Genomic DNA, 15,991 nt, shown 5'->3' with positions numbered 1-15,991 from the left:
TTAATGCTACCATGTTATCGATATCATACATTCATACATGAAATTTCAAAAAAAAAATAATAATGATAATAACCATTTTGTTTTCAAGTACTTCTACTTTTTTATCCATAAGATCTTCTTACGAAATCTAGAAAACATAAATATATATTTACATTTGCTTTTCAACGTACATCAATGAATGCCAATTTTTTATTCCAAAAACTAAAATAATTGATTGAAGATACTTTTGTACTTATTTTCCAATTTTTTATATCCAAAATAAATTATTCAATGAATCATTTTAAGTTTTTAAAAAATCATTGAGTTAAGTTGACTGCTAACCTATAGTTGTAGCTTCTTTTTTTTTTTAAATCAATAGTTATAGCTTATAATCAAACATGGGCCCGGAAAATGCAAATTAAAAGTCAGGATAAGCCTATTGAATTTCCAAAAATAAAATAATAATCTCTTCTCTCTTTCATATTCTCTTCTATATTATTAATATTATTAATTATTATTATTTAAAAAGAATTACTACAGTTATGGATAAGGAGAAAAAAATCAATATGACACAACCTACCAAAAATAGTTACCGTTTATATCTCAAATTTAGAATAGAAGTTATAGCTACTATAAGAATTGGTATGACACAACCTACCAAAAATAGCTACTATTTATGTCTCAAATATAAATTACTCAAATCTTATTATATTTCATATTAGAATTTGTTAAACACGAATATAAAACTAACTATAGTTTAGATTAAAAAACATTAATTTATATATACGCATCGTGTGCATATATTTACTAATACTAATAAAAATGCACAAAAACTCGAGACGTTCTAGCGACAAATATTTGATCTCACCCAACTCATAAAAATTATTATTTTTAAACTAATCAACCCAAATACAAAGAATTGGTACCGGTTCAAGAAAAATGGCAGAAATTGAAACGAACTTTTCCTATAAATATCTCCACTATCCCACGCCAGTTCGTCGCAAGAAAAATCTAGTATTTCCACAACTACTTTTGAATGGTATAAAATATCTCTTTCTTCTCTCTATCAGTCCCAACAACCGTAGATAGTGCTCAGAGAAACTGGGCCAGTAGATCAGTAACTGTAAGTTTTTTTGGCCTTTTCTGTGTTTCTGGTTTCGTTTCAGCTTCGTGCATTGTATTGAACTTGGGATGAGTTCATGTGTTTTGATGTGATACATATATACATTTTTTGTTGAAATGTTGTTCTGAGCTTACGTTGGAGTATGATTAATGGGTTTTTCTTCCATTTGGGAAATGGCGATTCGTCTGCTTGGATTCATGCATTTATCTCGGTGCTGATTATGTATGTAGGACCCCCACATGGAATCTAATCCGACAGTGGGATGCGTAATTGCTGTTTTTAGATTAATTCTCTGTGATAAAATTTGAAATAGTACAGTACAGAGTGTGTGAAATGATACAGAATTTGGATCGGCATTAATATTTTTTGAACGGAATTTTAATTTAATATATTATGAAGATGAATTAGTTCAGATATTTTGTCCCTTCGAAACTGCTGACACGGTAATATGATCTCTGCTTAGATTAATCGGATTTCAGAAGTCTCTTACATTTTTTGTAGGTGCAGTTCTTTACAAAATGGCGGAATTTTTGCTTTATCCAATAATGTTTTAACCTTTTAATTTCAGTTTGTAGGCTATGCCGAGACCAAGAATGGCAAAAAATCCGGCATATTTTATTGGATTTTGGGCATTGTGCTGCTGGACAGCAATAGCTAATGCAGAGTATGCGATTTACAAAGATCCAAAACAACCCATTAATGATCGAATCAAGGATCTGATGGAGAAGATGACTTTAGAGGAAAAGGTAGGCCAAATGACGCAAATCGAACGATCTGTTGCATCAACAGAAGTCATGAAGAAGTACTTTATAGGTATCTCATCAATTCAACCTTGTCCTCTATGTGAACTTATGTTTACTGCGAATCCTCGACCAATAAACATGTTTGAATCTTTGTTTTGGTGCAGGAAGCGTACTGAGTGGTGGAGGAAGTGTTCCGGCTTCACAGGCATCCCCTGAGGCCTGGGTGGATATGGTGAACAGCTTTCAGAAGGGCTCACTGTCCACCCGGCTCGGAATTCCGATGATATATGGAATCGATGCGGTTCATGGACACAACAATGTGTATAAGGCTACAGTTTTCCCCCACAATGTTGGCCTTGGAGCTACTAGGCAAGTGGCTACATATCTACTAATTTGTTTCTTTTGTTTTCCTTTTGGAGATTTTCGAGGTAGGTAATGATCTTGTGAATTGTACGAGAAAAAAAAATAACTTGAATACAAAGTGAAGCAGCCAATTTGTTTTCAAGAAGTTCTTATTTGAAGCTTCTAGTTAAAATAATGTGTGTGATTTCGACAGAGATCCTGTACTGGTCAAGAAAATTGGAGCTGCAACTGCACTTGAAGTCAGAGCTACTGGCATTCCATATGTTTTTGCGCCTTGCATTGCGGTAACTAGTCCAGTGTAATCAATTCATTATAAATCTTTGAAGAATTTTGATATTAGATATGTTACCTAGTTCACTGCCACAAACAGGTTTGCAGAGATCCAAGATGGGGTCGATGCTATGAAAGTTACAGCGAAGATCCAGCCGTGGTTCGTTCCATGACTGAGATTATACCTGGATTACAGGGAGATATACCTGAAAATTCTCCAAAAGGAGTTCCCTACTTGGCTGGACAGTGAGTTTCTCTCTTAAATCTTAGTCTCTAATTTTTTTTTAAAAGTTGTTTATCTTAGATATGGCGAGCACAGAATAAAATTCTCCACTATCTTAACGTAACAGAAGAAAAGTTATATGTGAATAGCTTTCTTGGAGGTTAGATAATTGCACAACTCTCCAGGGAAAGTGACTGATCCTTTGGCATCTTGCAAAAGGTCGAGGACTAGTGTCATGGACCATAATTCCACCGTGTGAGTGACGGGGAAGGGGCACGAATTAACCAAATAGAACCACGGTTGGACTTGGCTGGATAGATATAAACTGTCAGAAAGAAAATATATTTATATATCTCTATGTATGCCACATTGTCACTTTTTAATTTAAATATAAAAATTAAGAAGTCATATGGTGTATTATAACTATAGTGGTGAAACACATCTAGTTTTTAATTACAAATATGCAGTTTAATAAAAATGTATTCTAACATCGGAGGTGAACTTTGATTCTCTCTGATCTTATTAGAAACTTTACCTTTTTTGTAACTTTATATTGATTTTCCATGCAATTAATCATGTTGTGTTGGTTTGTTTTTGGTTCAGGAATAAGGTGATAGCATGTGCGAAACACTATGTTGGTGATGGTGGAACCACAAATGGGATAAATGAGAATAACACCGTAGCAACCAGGCATGGATTGCTTAGTATTCATATGCCAGCATACAACAATGCCATCATCAAAGGCGTGTCCACGGTCATGATCTCATACTCTAGCTGGAATGGGTTGAAGATGCATGCTAATCGCGATCTTGTCACCGGTTTTCTCAAAAACACTCAGAAATTCAGAGTATGATGACTTCATTGAAAGAAGTCTTGGCACACACATATATACATATATATATTGTTTATATGAATGAACTAAGCATGTTATTAATGTTTGTGAATGGATCATTTCAGGGATTTGTCATCTCGGATTGGCAAGGAATTGACCGTATCACTTCTCCACCTCACGCGAACTATACTTATTCTATCCTAGCTGGAATTACTGCTGGAATTGACATGGTACCATTTAGACTTTGTTGCTTGAATGAATATGTGTTCCCATGAGTTCAGTGTGACAGTGTATATATTGATGAGCTATCATATATGTATTGCAGATCATGGTTCCATATAATTATACAGAATTTATAGACGGCCTCATCCACTTGGTGAAAGGTAACTTCATTCCAATCACCCGAATTGATGATGCCGTGAAGAGGATTTTAAGAGTTAAATTTACCATGGGTCTTTTTGAGCATCCGTTGGCTGATTACAGCATGACCAAGTACCTAGGAAGTCAGGTTCGATAGAAAATTCTCTTTATCCAGGTCCTCCAAAAATAAATTTTTTAAGTTTCCGTTGACAATCCATGCTTAAATATAACAGGAACATCGAGAACTGGCGAGAGAAGCTGTAAGAAAATCTCTTGTTCTACTTAAGAATGGAGGATCTGCAGACGAGCCACTGATACCACTTCCTAAGAAGGCATCAAAGATACTTGTTGCTGGAACACATGCTGACAATATTGGTAACCAGTGCGGTGGCTGGACGATTCAATGGCAAGGACAGAGTGGCAATATTACGTCTGGTATTACAACCACCTTGTATTCGTCTATTCAGGCATTTAGGGGCCTCTTCATATTTTTGAAAACACATCGGGTTTTTACTCCTTTTTGTTAATCAGAACTGGTTCTGCACACATTTTGAATTTCAAATGGCTACTGTGTGCTAATGATGGTGATACAAAATTAAGGAGATAAGACATACCAGTGAATCCCAACATAACTATGCTTCTTGAATACCCATTTGAAAGTTTACCTCTGGTGTGATCAGGTACCACAATCTTGAATGCCATCAAGAAAACAGTTGACCCCAAAACAGAAGTGGTGTTCGTGGAGAATCCCGACTCGGGATATGTTAAATCCCACAAGTTCGATTATGCCATTGTCGTAGTAGGTGAACCACCATATGCAGAGACGTTTGGAGACAACCTTAACTTGACCCTCCCTGATCCAGGGCTAAGCATCATCACCAACGTATGTGGCTCGTTGAAATGTGTAGTAGTCCTGATCACGGGCCGTCCCGTCGTGATTCAGCCTTATCTGGTTCAAATCGATGCACTAGTAGCTGCTTGGCTTCCAGGAACAGAAGGCCAAGGTGTTGCCGATGCTCTATTTGGTGAATATGGCTTCACAGGCAAACTTCCGCGCACGTGGTTCAAAACCGTCGATCAACTTCCGATGAACGTCGGTGATCGCCATTACGACCCGCTGTTCCCGTTTGGATATGGACTCACCACAGAAGCTGTGAAGGCTTGATGAGATTGTCACCTTGGTTGATTTTCTGATTTGAGCCTGTTTATAATGTTTTTGTTGAGAAAAGAAATAAATTAAAGTTGGATTATCTAATATATTTCTTTGTTTAAAAGAAAGAAATATATTAAAGTTATCATACGAGTTCTGTGGACCCTGTGTTAGACCAGATTAATAAAGCCCGAATTTGGTCCAGCAAGTGTCTCGATAAGACGATAACTATTGTATTAAAAAACGTTGCTAAAAAAAATAAAATAAAATAACGCTACAATTTCTATATGAAAAGGTATTAAATAAGCAAGACAATGTTATTAAAAAAAAAACACCCATTGGGTTGTTTGTTTGCTTCTTTTTTTAATATATAAAGGATTTTGGTATATTCATTCATTCATTTATTTTGATTTGATTTTTTTTTAAAAAAAACAAAGTTTTTTAATGTTTTTGACAAATGTGAAGAACGGCCCAAATTTGTTATAGAATAATAATAATTAATAACTTTTTGCCAAAGCTACTGTTACGCACCTTTGGAACCTAAGATTAACTAGGATTGTGGCTTAGAATTGATGTTACTGATTTATCTCGTTTAGGGTAGGATTTTCGGTATATCGTATTCAAAATATTGATATGAAAAAAAAATTATATTGTTATCGATATCGAAATTTCAAAATTTTGATATGAAAAAAATCCACATTGATATCGTACAAATACTCAAAAAAATTCTATATATAAAAAAATGTTTATATATCGAAAATATTTCGATACAATATCTCTAAAACTCGATATTTTGGTTCGATATCTCATCCCTAATTCGTTTGGTTGTGTTTTTAATTAAAATTGCTTAATGTAGACTGAAAAGGACTGAACTTTATTATTATTATTATTATTATTTTTTTATTTTTTTTTATTTTTTTTTGAAGGGAGGACTGAACTTTATTAAAGTGAGTTAAAAAAAAAAAAGAAATGTGTCTAGATTTTCCTTTTTTGAAAAAAAATACAATTGTTAGAATAATTATAAAAATTCACCAAGAATTAATATCAATAACGAAAATAGTGTAGGTGAATTATGAGAGGATCTCATAGATTGACCCAATGAATGAATATTAATATATATCTGCAGTATTTTTGTCTTGAGAAATGACATGGAGTCATAGGGGAAATTGGTTTTTAAATCCAATGGAGCCATAGACTGAGAGAGGGAAGAAACACTTGAATGAATGGAAATGGAGACTCGAGGATCCCACTTTTTAAGGGACATTCTTTGTTTCTCTCCCTATTTGCAGAAACCCGCGTATCAAAAATTCCGAATAAAAAGAAAAAGGGGAGACGGAGAGAGCCTTCTCGCGGGGAAGATCTCTCGTTCTGTCTGTTCTTCTCCTGCCGTTTCTGGAATTCTTTAAAATGAATGATCTTTTGACGGTGAGTTTTCTATTTTTTGCTTCATTGTTCACGGTTGGAAATTTTGTTAAATGGGTTTGGAATACACGTTTGCGATCATGTGTTTCGGAAAAGTTGCGTATACCTTAGCTTTTTATCAGCCGGAGATGAAACCAAAGGATTTCATTTTGGTTTCTTCCCCCTTTTTTCCCGCGATTGGTGTTATTGTTCCTTTTTATATGGCATTGTAATTTGTAAGTGATCAGATTGCTGATATTATAAGATTACGTGGTTTATGTGATATCCCGTTTGCAATGATTGAATGATCTATGAATTTATATGATTTTGAATGTGTAAATTGGATGTTTCCAAATGTAAGGATCTCTACATCTCCCCGTAAAATTCTCTCGTGGTTATGTCATATATGTTAACTGGGAGATTTTATTTATTATCCCACTCGGAATCAGTGAATACATTCATTCAAAAAGTTTCACCTATAGTTGTCCAAATTTTCACAGATTTCTTGAGTTGGCAGAAGGGGCATGATGAGGAGTTTTTTTTTTTCCCCACAAAAGACTCAAATTTTGTAAAATAAATATATATGAATCATAAAAACTTATCGTTTAAACAGGAGACGGCTTGCTTGTGTTCATTTTATGTAGCTCTGTAATCACTTTGCCATCTTATTTTCTGGTTTTAGTGGATATCTAAGTCACTTTTGCTGGATTGCAAAACATTGAATAAGGGTGCATGCTAGCATCATCCTCTTGATTGTTTATGTGTGGAATATGCTGCTAAACAAAAATTATACCTGGTTTTTTTTTTAATCTTTTATGTCTCTTTACAGGACTCATTTGTGATCCCTCGGGATCTTAATAATAGGAATCGTGATGTTGAAATGGGAAGACAGAGATCACTGCATTCAGGGGAACTGGGCCTTCAAAATTTTTTTAAGCAGGTGACTACATCTTTCCATAAATATTACTTAATTTGATAATCGTGTTTCCTTGCTGTAGGTATTCTCCTTTTTTCCCGTGCCTAAACTTTATGGAATCTTTATATCAAGAAAAAATTCTTGTTTTATTATTATGAAAAATAATATTTTGCTTGCTTTTTTTTTTTCTCTAGGTTCAGGAAATCGAGAAGCAGTATGAAAAACTCAATACTTTGCTCAAAAAGCTTCAGGTGTGAGGTTCTGCTCTTCTTCAATTTTGTTATCTTTTCCACTTTGGGAAATTTATGTTACTTCACCTGTTGATTTATCCACTTCCTGAGGAAAGAGATGTTTTGTGAGTTCAATGTAAAGAACCACGAAATGAAGTACTTAAACAATATCTGCTATTGAAACTGATATTTATCGAAATTCCCCCTGTTATTGTGTCCAAATGCACATAATATTTAGTGGAGGTGATATGGATTCTGATTGAATCGGCCATTTTAGCTGGCCCTGCTAAGTTGATATCTCTGGCATTGCCCCCTGATTTGCGCTCGAGCACATGGCCTATGGACAATTTCAATGTCCGTGAAGTTTAGCAATATTTTTGGAATTTGGCTTTACTCTCATCAATATAAGTTCCATCATATGTTTACAATGTAATGGCTTTATAATATGTTTGCAAGGAAAGGATTTCTGAATTTCAAGAGCAGCTTCCCTTAAATAAAAATTTATAGATAATATTATTTCGCAAAAGTTTTGTGGCTGTTTAGTTAAAGATATTGTTGTTTACCTAATTCTTCTCCTCCTTTAATATGCTCTCGTTATTTGTAGGACTAGATTTGTGAAAGTTGTAATCTTGATAATTTTGTTTGTGTTCACTTCAGGAAGAGCATGAGCAATCAAGGGCTATTACCAAGGCTGCTGCTATGAAAGGTTGATTGCTTTCCTTTTCTTGAACTTCTTTGACATTGTTGCAATAATGGATTATCTAGGATAGTTTGTAGCATCAACTTTTCAATATTAACATGATTGCAAAAGAAACTTCTTGTCCATTAGAAAGCTGACAATCCAAGGATCGTTTTTTACAACTTGTATTTTTTGGGTGCCTTGTATTTATGATACACATGTTTGTCCCATGTGTCTTTCGAACTTCAACTTTTGGTTTTCGAAATTTCACCTTTTTATTATTTATTTTACACGATCTGAAGAAATCAAGCAACGAATGGAGAGAGATGTAGATGAAGTTGGAAAAATCGCTCGTACCATTAAATCAAAATTCGAGGTGCTTGACAAAGAGGTGAGTTTAAATGATATGTTCCTTGAAAAAGTTTGCTTGCAAGGATATTTTCTAATACCGACTTTTGTTTTTCATCTTTTATCCAGAACTTAGCCAACAGACAAAAGCCTGGATGTGGAAAAGGATCCGGGGTGGACAGATCAAGAACAGCAACAACAGTGTAACATGTGTTCCTTTTATGTTGTTCTGTTTTAATCATTATGCTGTTCTTCCACTTATGAGCACTGAAGGATGCCATAACATTGAGTGCTTTACATTTTAAATGTCGCTTTCTAACTATAACTACATAGATTACCAGACGTCGTCGTGTATAAAACCAATGTGTTGCACATAAGAGATGATTGGCTCTCTTTCCGATATACCGAGTTTGTTTTTTTGTTACCAATGTACTGTGTGTGTCCTTCTGCTTATGTTTTGTTTTACATGGACATACCTGGAATTCATTGAATTCAATGTCTGAGCGGAACCATGATATGCATAAATCCATACAATGCATTTGTGGATTTGAAAGTATTTAACTATGAATTATAGTCCTTGGCTTGAAATTATATGTTTGATACAGGGCTTTAAAGAAAAAGTTCAAAGACAGAATGTCAGAATTTCAGGTACCTTGAAGTGAATGTTATTGTGAGTACTGAGTATGGCTTCTGAATCAACTTTTCTTATTTTCTCTCCTATTTCTGAATTTCTCTTAATATATGTTCTTGCAGACTTTAAGAGAGAAGATACACCTGGAGTATCGTGAGGTTGTAGAGAGGCGGGTGTTCACAGGTACTAATGCTTTTTTTCAAAACAATAAAATAAATTCTGCTACATAATGCAACTGCTTCATGTAGTCTAGAATAATCGTGTTGATATCTTGTGATTGGTTTTCAGTGACGGGCACTCGAGCTGATGAAGAGGTGAAACTCAACTATAGTGGCCCATGCTAATTTTTTCTTTGAACTTACAATTTTAGGACGAAGTTTCTGAAACAATTATTCTTGCAGACGATTGATAGATTAATCGAGACTGGTGACAGTGAGCAAATTTTTCAGAAAGCAATCCGAGAGCAAGGTCGAGGTCAGGTTGGTCTGCTGTTACAACTTTTCTCATTTGGTCATCTTCAATTCCATTCTCTTCTTGCCTTTTCCATGTTTTTCCTATAGTGAAATATATTTGCTTTAATATATAAGTATGTTTGCCAGCCAGATAGAGCCAGCACTCAATTTTTTCCATGAAAAAATATTTCTTGACATTTTGTGACCTCTCTTCCATAAATTCTTCTTTAGCTCCTCATTTTTTCAGAACTGGTATTATTCAGTTAGTCTTATCATTCATTCGGCTATTGAATTTTCGTTGCAGGTGATGGACACTCTTGCTGAAATTCAAGAGCGACATGATGCAGTAATAGAATTGGAGAGGAAGCTTCTTGACTTGCAGCAGGTAAGATGCCGTCTGACATTATTGGAAAACATAAATCAAACTCTTTAGATTTGAGCAAAAAGGATGGTATATAAATTTAGAAATCCACTTGCACGTGCCTGTCCTTTACAAGTAAACATATGCAAGCACTCGCAAGAACTTGCAGTAAGGATTGATATTTTGTACCAGTTGCATGCACAGCATGGACTTGATATACATGAACATCACACGATATCTAGTTTATTCTTTTTGGGGTAGTGATGGGATGTTCTTTAGTGTAAAAAATATGGAATATGAAATGACATGATTTATATCCATAGGAAATGATTTTTGCAAAATGTTTCATTTATCTCACAGGTATTCCTGGATATGGCGGTACTGGTAGATTCTCAAGGCGACATGCTTGATAACATAGAATCACAGGTAAAGGAAACCACAAAAGTTCTATTATTACTTTGGTTTCCTTGAAGGCATACAAAGTTTTTGGTCCAATGCTTTCAACTTGTAAAATTTCTCAGGTTTCGTCTGCTGTTGATCATGTGCAATCTGGGAATACGGCCCTTCAGAAGGCTAAAAGCTTGCAAAAAAGCTCACGGAAATGGATGTGCATTGCAATCCTCATTCTCCTCATTATGGTCGCAATCATTGTTGTGGGCGTACTCAAGCCATGGCAGAGAAACGGGGCATAGCTCACCATCATGCTCTGTAGTATATATTTGCAGACAAAATGTGCAGCTGAGAACTGTTTTCTTTCCTACACTGGCCAGGTTACTAGGTCCAGCCGTAAATCCTCATAATGTGTAAATTAATTATATCTATCTAAAATTCAATATACCATTCATCTTCCTTTGCCTGATGTGTTAGGCTAAAGTTATTATTAATTTTTTTTAGAAAAATAATAGGGTAAAGTTAATATTTTAAAAAGGTCTTTTTGCAACTAAGGTTATACTAAAATATTTGGATAGAACAAGATAATGGAATTTGAATATATGGATATTGAAGATTGGAAGATTTCTTTATTATTATGATAATCAAATTATTATTTTTGTATGGGTTTGTATAAAAATAGTTTCAAAAATTGTCAAATGGGATGAATTTATGTTGAATGAATTTCAAATTTATCTTTCGCTAATCTATGCAGATGGAGTGCTAATTATTAGAGCTGTCAAACAGGCCAACCCATGGAGGGACGGGCTGGCCCATCAAAAACCCACCTTTTGGCGGGTCGATGGCGGGTCAACCCACCATCCTGGCGGGCTGGAAATCCTCAACCCAACTCAAGGTGGGTTGCGGGTTAGGCGGGTCGTCCCGCGGGTTGGCTAACGACAAATAAAAATAAATAAAAAAAATTATAATTAATTATAAATATCATTTCATAAATAAATATTAATAGAAATATATTAATAAAAATTTAAATTATTTATTTCATGTGTGTAAATTTTATATAAAGTAATTAATACGAAAAAAATTCACAACTTTTATTAAAAAATACATATATCACAATAAAAATAAAAATAAATTATTAATTCTCCCGTTGCGGGCCTAGGTGGGTTGGGCCCACCTTTTGTTGGGTTGAAAAAATTTCAACCCAATCCACTAGAATTGTGTAGCGGGCCGGACTGACCCGACGGGCTTTACCCAAATTGACGGCTCTACTGATTATACCGAAATTGTGTTTCATTCCAAATCCTTCTTACAAATCTCTACATCTACAAAAACAAATACTTTCCAATCAAATAATTTTTTTTTTTTTCCAAATCAAATGCTCTCAAGTTTAAACTTCAAACCACACAAAGCATATTGTTTTAAATTGTGGCCCGAGTTTAAATTTAACTTGAGAAAATGGTTAAACAAAAAATTAATGTATTAAAGATGATGAGCTAAATAAAATGCTCCGAGCTCAAGTTAGATCAAGACAAGTCAGACGGCTAGAGTTCAAGAACTTTAAAGCATAAATAAATTTACTGTTTTATTTGAATCATCATGAAAAACTCGTGAATGTACAAAAAATCTGATAGATTATTATATTGTTTGTATATACATGAACGTAACGTGTTAAAATTAAGACTATTTGAATCAAAAAATTAAATAGGAATCCTCAAATGACTTCTTCGAAGCCATAACTCGAACATGACCATGTAAAAAGCATCAAAATCATGTGGCAAATGGTGCCACTGGAAATGCTTCTGCACCTTCATCACATGATTCTGCAACTTCAAGTACTCATCAAACCTTATTCGTTGGAGTATTTTCTTCAGAAATGGGATATCCATTGTTGCAACAATCACTGAGAATGTGTTCCAATTCAAGATATCAGCGTAAGGAAGGTCATATTGATCTGCTAAGATCACCGGCACGCAACCGTAGTACAATGCATCCCCTATTCGAGCAGTGTTCACTTCGAATCCTTTGGCGTGAATGCAGTATTTGCTCCCCAAAAGAGCTTCTGAATATGGCGTTTTCAGACGGGCTCGATGGACCAAGATCTTCGTGTCGTTTCCCCAGTGTTCGATCAAAGACCGTCGTACCGGAGAGTTCATTGCTCCAGCATAGAAGGCAAGATTTTTCCTGCAAATGCATGCATGCCCTATTTTAGTTTACTTATTTACACGTTAGTTATATATATAAAGTAAAATAGATTTCAAATGACAATATTAAATAAACTTGAAATGTATGCTAACTAACATGCAATACTATATAAACATGAACGACAAATAAGTAGTATAAATAAATTTGAAATCTTTCATCCAAACGCAACATGCAAATACCTTTCTGATGGCGAACGAACCGGAGGCTTTCCTTTCCTGGGCCAAATCTGAGGTATAGACGCATCTTTATGAGCAACATACCCTTGCAAGAAGTAGCTCGAAGAACACACGACTTGTATCGCATTCAACTTCACTTCAACGGCTTTTTCCGCAGCTGATCTCCCAACGGAGTGGCATGCGACGTAGAAGTGGTCGGCCCCGCCGGTCCGATTCCAGTAAGGATACACACGGCTGATGTTCCGGACGTAGTCTTTGACGAAATCTTGGATCCCACCAACCCCAATCCTCTTGTCATGTCTCAGGCCGGCGATCGAAAACGGCAGGTAAAAGAGGTCAGCCTCTGAAGGGTCTTTGGTGAGGAAATGGCTCTTGAAAAGGGATTTCTTGAAGTAGCTTTCGCTGGCGTAGTTTCCACTTGGTTCGTAGTCCACGGGGAGCAGCACATTGGCGAAAGGGTCGTTCTTTTGGTGGGGATATGAGAAGATTTTTAGGCTTCTATTCATTTTATGGTACTCCTTTAGAAATAGGTTTCGGTCGTGGTATATTTCCTCCTTTTTCTCCATGTTTCCTATGACAAATCATAAAACATTAGATCTATTTTAAGATAAAGTTGAATAAAACTCGTTATATATATTCAATCATAAATCCACGTCTTAATTAATTTTGACCAAATATTAAAGACATATAAAAACCACTCAACGATATTTTTTAAAATCAAGTGTAGAAGTACTCCCTCTACAACGGGGCAAATATGTCATGCTCTTTTTGTTTTGTTTTTTTGTTTTTTTTAATATACAGTGTACATGTCTGGCAAAGAGGGTTGGATACATAGGTATATACATAAATTATATATACTTTTGCATTATCTCAATGTAGTATTCCACTCTAATTAAATCAATTCTTGTCATTGGAGTTGATTAATTTACTAGCTATAATTGTTTATGATTTTACTTGCATCTAGATTATTAAATCATATTTTTAATCAGAATCTGAAATTAAAAAAAGAATATTTGTCATACTATATGATAAAATTAATGATAATGACATATTAACCAATGTCTCTTGATCACAACTCATCATATTAGCCTATTGTTACTGACGTGTGTTAAAGAAATGGCAGCAGTGTAAATAAATTATATGGTCACCGGAGAATATAATAATTTATATTATCTTATCATAAGAACCGATCAAGTAAATAATGTCATATTATCACTTGTCATTGCTGACATCATGAACTTGAACTTGAACTTGTTAGAATTGGGGAGGCGACATGAATGCGTATGGGATCGAGACGGAAATTAAATTCGAACATAACATAAAAATACAAATAAATTAGTTATTATGCTAGATCGAATCAATATATTTGAAGTTATATATAGGATCGATCTATATCGAAATATGTGGTCCCGAATGAGTTGAGTTCTCGGATTTAACGTAAGGGCAATATCGAAGTAACTGAAACTCATTAGAAACATTCAAATTTCCACAAAATTAATTTCTCCCTAGCTAGCTATATATTCATCGGTATATATATATATATATATAAATATTTGCATCAGACATATATATATAATATAAATAAGGTAATTACAAAACTATATTTGGTTAATTCACATATTGTATATTTGAAAGGGCAGATTGGAATTAATTGATTCAGAGAGCTTAATTACTAGATAAATGTAGGATTGCATAATTAAAGGTCATGTTTTATGTGAGATAACTGCATGTAAGCTAGCTAAATAATGCTGCTATAGATATACAATTTACAATAAATATTTATTAATTTTAGTCAAATTACTTGCTAAACACAATTTTGACTTCAAATCAAATCATCTTTCGTAAACTAGTCTTGTGCTCTAAATTAAGCAGCCAAGTAACCAAGAAACCAATTAAGATGGTTGGTCAAAATTAAACCAAAAGCAATATGAGAAAGTGATTCGTGAAAGAGATCAATTCAGAATAATTCTAACCTGTCGAGTCGATTTTCACCGCCCCTTTCCGCCATTGATCCCTTCGATGATCGTCTCCGGTGCCGCCGTCAGCAGAGCTCGATGAAATTGGTGGGCTTTGTGGTTCTGGAGTAGTACTACTGTTTCGAGTTTCTTGATCATGATGATCATCGGATGCCGAGCTTGAGATCATGTGTGTTCCCTTCAGCACTGAAACCTGTGTGGGATTGAGCTTCGGCAGCTCGAGGAATGGATTTGCATGGAGTCCGAGCCGGGTCGGGTCGGGTCGGAGGTTGTTGTTGAGTTTCAAAGTGGAAGAAGAGTAGAAAAATATGAGAATGGAGGAGCTGAAAGCTAAGAAGAAAGTGACAAGGAATAAGGATGAAGATCCTTTGGCCGAATCTTTTCTCAGGCGGCGAGAGAGATCGGAGGTTTTGGAGAAGATGAGACTATGTACATTGGAGGCCGCCATTACAGAATAATCAGACTTCATTCCAGAATTAAATTAAATATATATAATTGGGACTATAATATAATATTACCTATATATATATATATGGATTTTACTTCGAATAGTCGTTAATCAATACAAAAATGCAATTTGTTGTGTGTGTGTGTGTGTGTGTGTCATAGATATATTTATTTATTTATTATTTATTTCAATCTGACGGCTCCCGGCCTCTCTCGAACATTTTCTTGCGTGTAAATCGAATATTGAATAAAATTCTTTTTATCCTTTTTTAAAAAAATAAGCCTTTCAATTTCGTTACAGTTCTAAATTAATCGGTTTAGTTTGTCAAATAGATTGAACGAATGGTTGTTAGAGTTCCTAAGGGAGCCGTGGGCAAGAATATCATAGCATTTTGACATTCATTTTGAGAGAAGAGCTGGATGCTATATTTGGGTAAAGTAATTTACACGTTTTTTATTTTTTCGTTGTGTTATTGGTGAATTCACGGTTTTAGTGTCATCAACTTTTTTATAAGTTGTTTTTCACTAAAGTTTTATTGTGATATCGAGCATGTCAACAATATATGTCATCATTTTAATATTTTTTAGCGTCATGTCAACACTACTGAAATCTATGTGTAAATTAGTAAATTAAGACCGTAAATTCATCTATATATAACCAAATTTATTTTTTTAAAAATAATTTAAATTAGCATGCCAAATTAATTGTGATTTTTCCGTGTTGGGAAGAAGGAAGTAA

At 34.6% G+C, this 15,991-nt stretch overlaps 3 protein-coding genes across 3 annotated transcripts; 2 read left to right on the top strand and 1 right to left on the bottom strand.

The window, feature by feature from the left end:
* The first annotated feature begins 962 nt into the window (after positions 1-962).
* Positions 963-5,193, top strand: LOC140874864 (uncharacterized). Its single transcript, XM_073278322.1, has 10 exons — positions 963-1,102; positions 1,671-1,915; positions 2,010-2,214; positions 2,402-2,492; positions 2,579-2,724; positions 3,305-3,548; positions 3,659-3,763; positions 3,859-4,041; positions 4,127-4,328; positions 4,574-5,193. Exons 2-10 carry the CDS (start codon positions 1,681-1,683, stop codon positions 5,056-5,058), a joined length of 1,896 nt encoding a protein of 631 aa, XP_073134423.1. The 5' UTR covers positions 963-1,102; positions 1,671-1,680; the 3' UTR covers positions 5,059-5,193.
* A 1,023-nt stretch (positions 5,194-6,216) lies between these two features.
* On the top strand, positions 6,217-10,914 carry LOC140892742 (syntaxin-132-like). Its single transcript, XM_073301717.1, has 13 exons — positions 6,217-6,468; positions 7,274-7,384; positions 7,555-7,611; positions 8,248-8,296; positions 8,572-8,660; positions 8,747-8,820; positions 9,223-9,265; positions 9,371-9,431; positions 9,537-9,562; positions 9,650-9,727; positions 10,005-10,085; positions 10,422-10,487; positions 10,583-10,914. The coding sequence occupies exons 1-13, from the start codon at positions 6,451-6,453 to the stop codon at positions 10,751-10,753; spliced, it is 924 nt and encodes a 307-aa protein (XP_073157818.1). The 5' UTR covers positions 6,217-6,450; the 3' UTR covers positions 10,754-10,914.
* A 1,122-nt stretch (positions 10,915-12,036) lies between these two features.
* Positions 12,037-15,273, bottom strand: LOC140875367 (probable glycosyltransferase At5g11130). Its single transcript, XM_073279033.1, has 3 exons — positions 14,803-15,273; positions 12,833-13,400; positions 12,037-12,632 (listed from the first exon to the last, which is right to left on the bottom strand). The coding sequence occupies exons 1-3, from the start codon at positions 15,251-15,253 to the stop codon at positions 12,149-12,151; spliced, it is 1,503 nt and encodes a 500-aa protein (XP_073135134.1). The 5' UTR covers positions 15,254-15,273; the 3' UTR covers positions 12,037-12,148.
* Between the last annotated feature and the right edge of the window lie 718 nt (positions 15,274-15,991).

The sequence above is a fragment of the Henckelia pumila genome, chromosome 1 (assembly GCF_033568475.1).
Source record: "Henckelia pumila isolate YLH828 chromosome 1, ASM3356847v2, whole genome shotgun sequence".
In the NCBI taxonomy this organism is placed as follows: Eukaryota; Viridiplantae; Streptophyta; class Magnoliopsida; order Lamiales; family Gesneriaceae; genus Henckelia; species Henckelia pumila.
This window is presented reverse-complemented; position numbering and strand designations above follow the sequence as displayed.

Coding starts and splice junctions, on each gene's coding strand:
- LOC140874864 (XM_073278322.1), top strand. CDS start 1,681: ATGCCGAGACCAAGAATGGCAAAAAATCCGGCATATTTTATTGGATTT. Junction 2,725..3,304: donor GTTCCCTACTTGGCTGGACA/GTGAGTTTCTCT, acceptor TTTTTGGTTCAG/GAATAAGGTGATAGCATGTG. Junction 3,549..3,658: donor AAAACACTCAGAAATTCAGA/GTATGATGACTT, acceptor GGATCATTTCAG/GGATTTGTCATCTCGGATTG.
- LOC140892742 (XM_073301717.1), top strand. Junction 8,297..8,571: donor CAAGGCTGCTGCTATGAAAG/GTTGATTGCTTT, acceptor CACGATCTGAAG/AAATCAAGCAACGAATGGAG. Junction 9,728..10,004: donor GAGAGCAAGGTCGAGGTCAG/GTTGGTCTGCTG, acceptor TTTTCGTTGCAG/GTGATGGACACTCTTGCTGA.
- LOC140875367 (XM_073279033.1), bottom strand. CDS start 15,253: ATGGCGGCCTCCAATGTACATAGTCTCATCTTCTCCAAAACCTCCGAT. Junction 13,401..14,802: donor GGTGAAAATCGACTCGACAG/GTTAGAATTATT, acceptor GATTTGTCATAG/GAAACATGGAGAAAAAGGAG. Junction 12,633..12,832: donor GTTCGTTCGCCATCAGAAAG/GTATTTGCATGT, acceptor ATGCATTTGCAG/GAAAAATCTTGCCTTCTATG.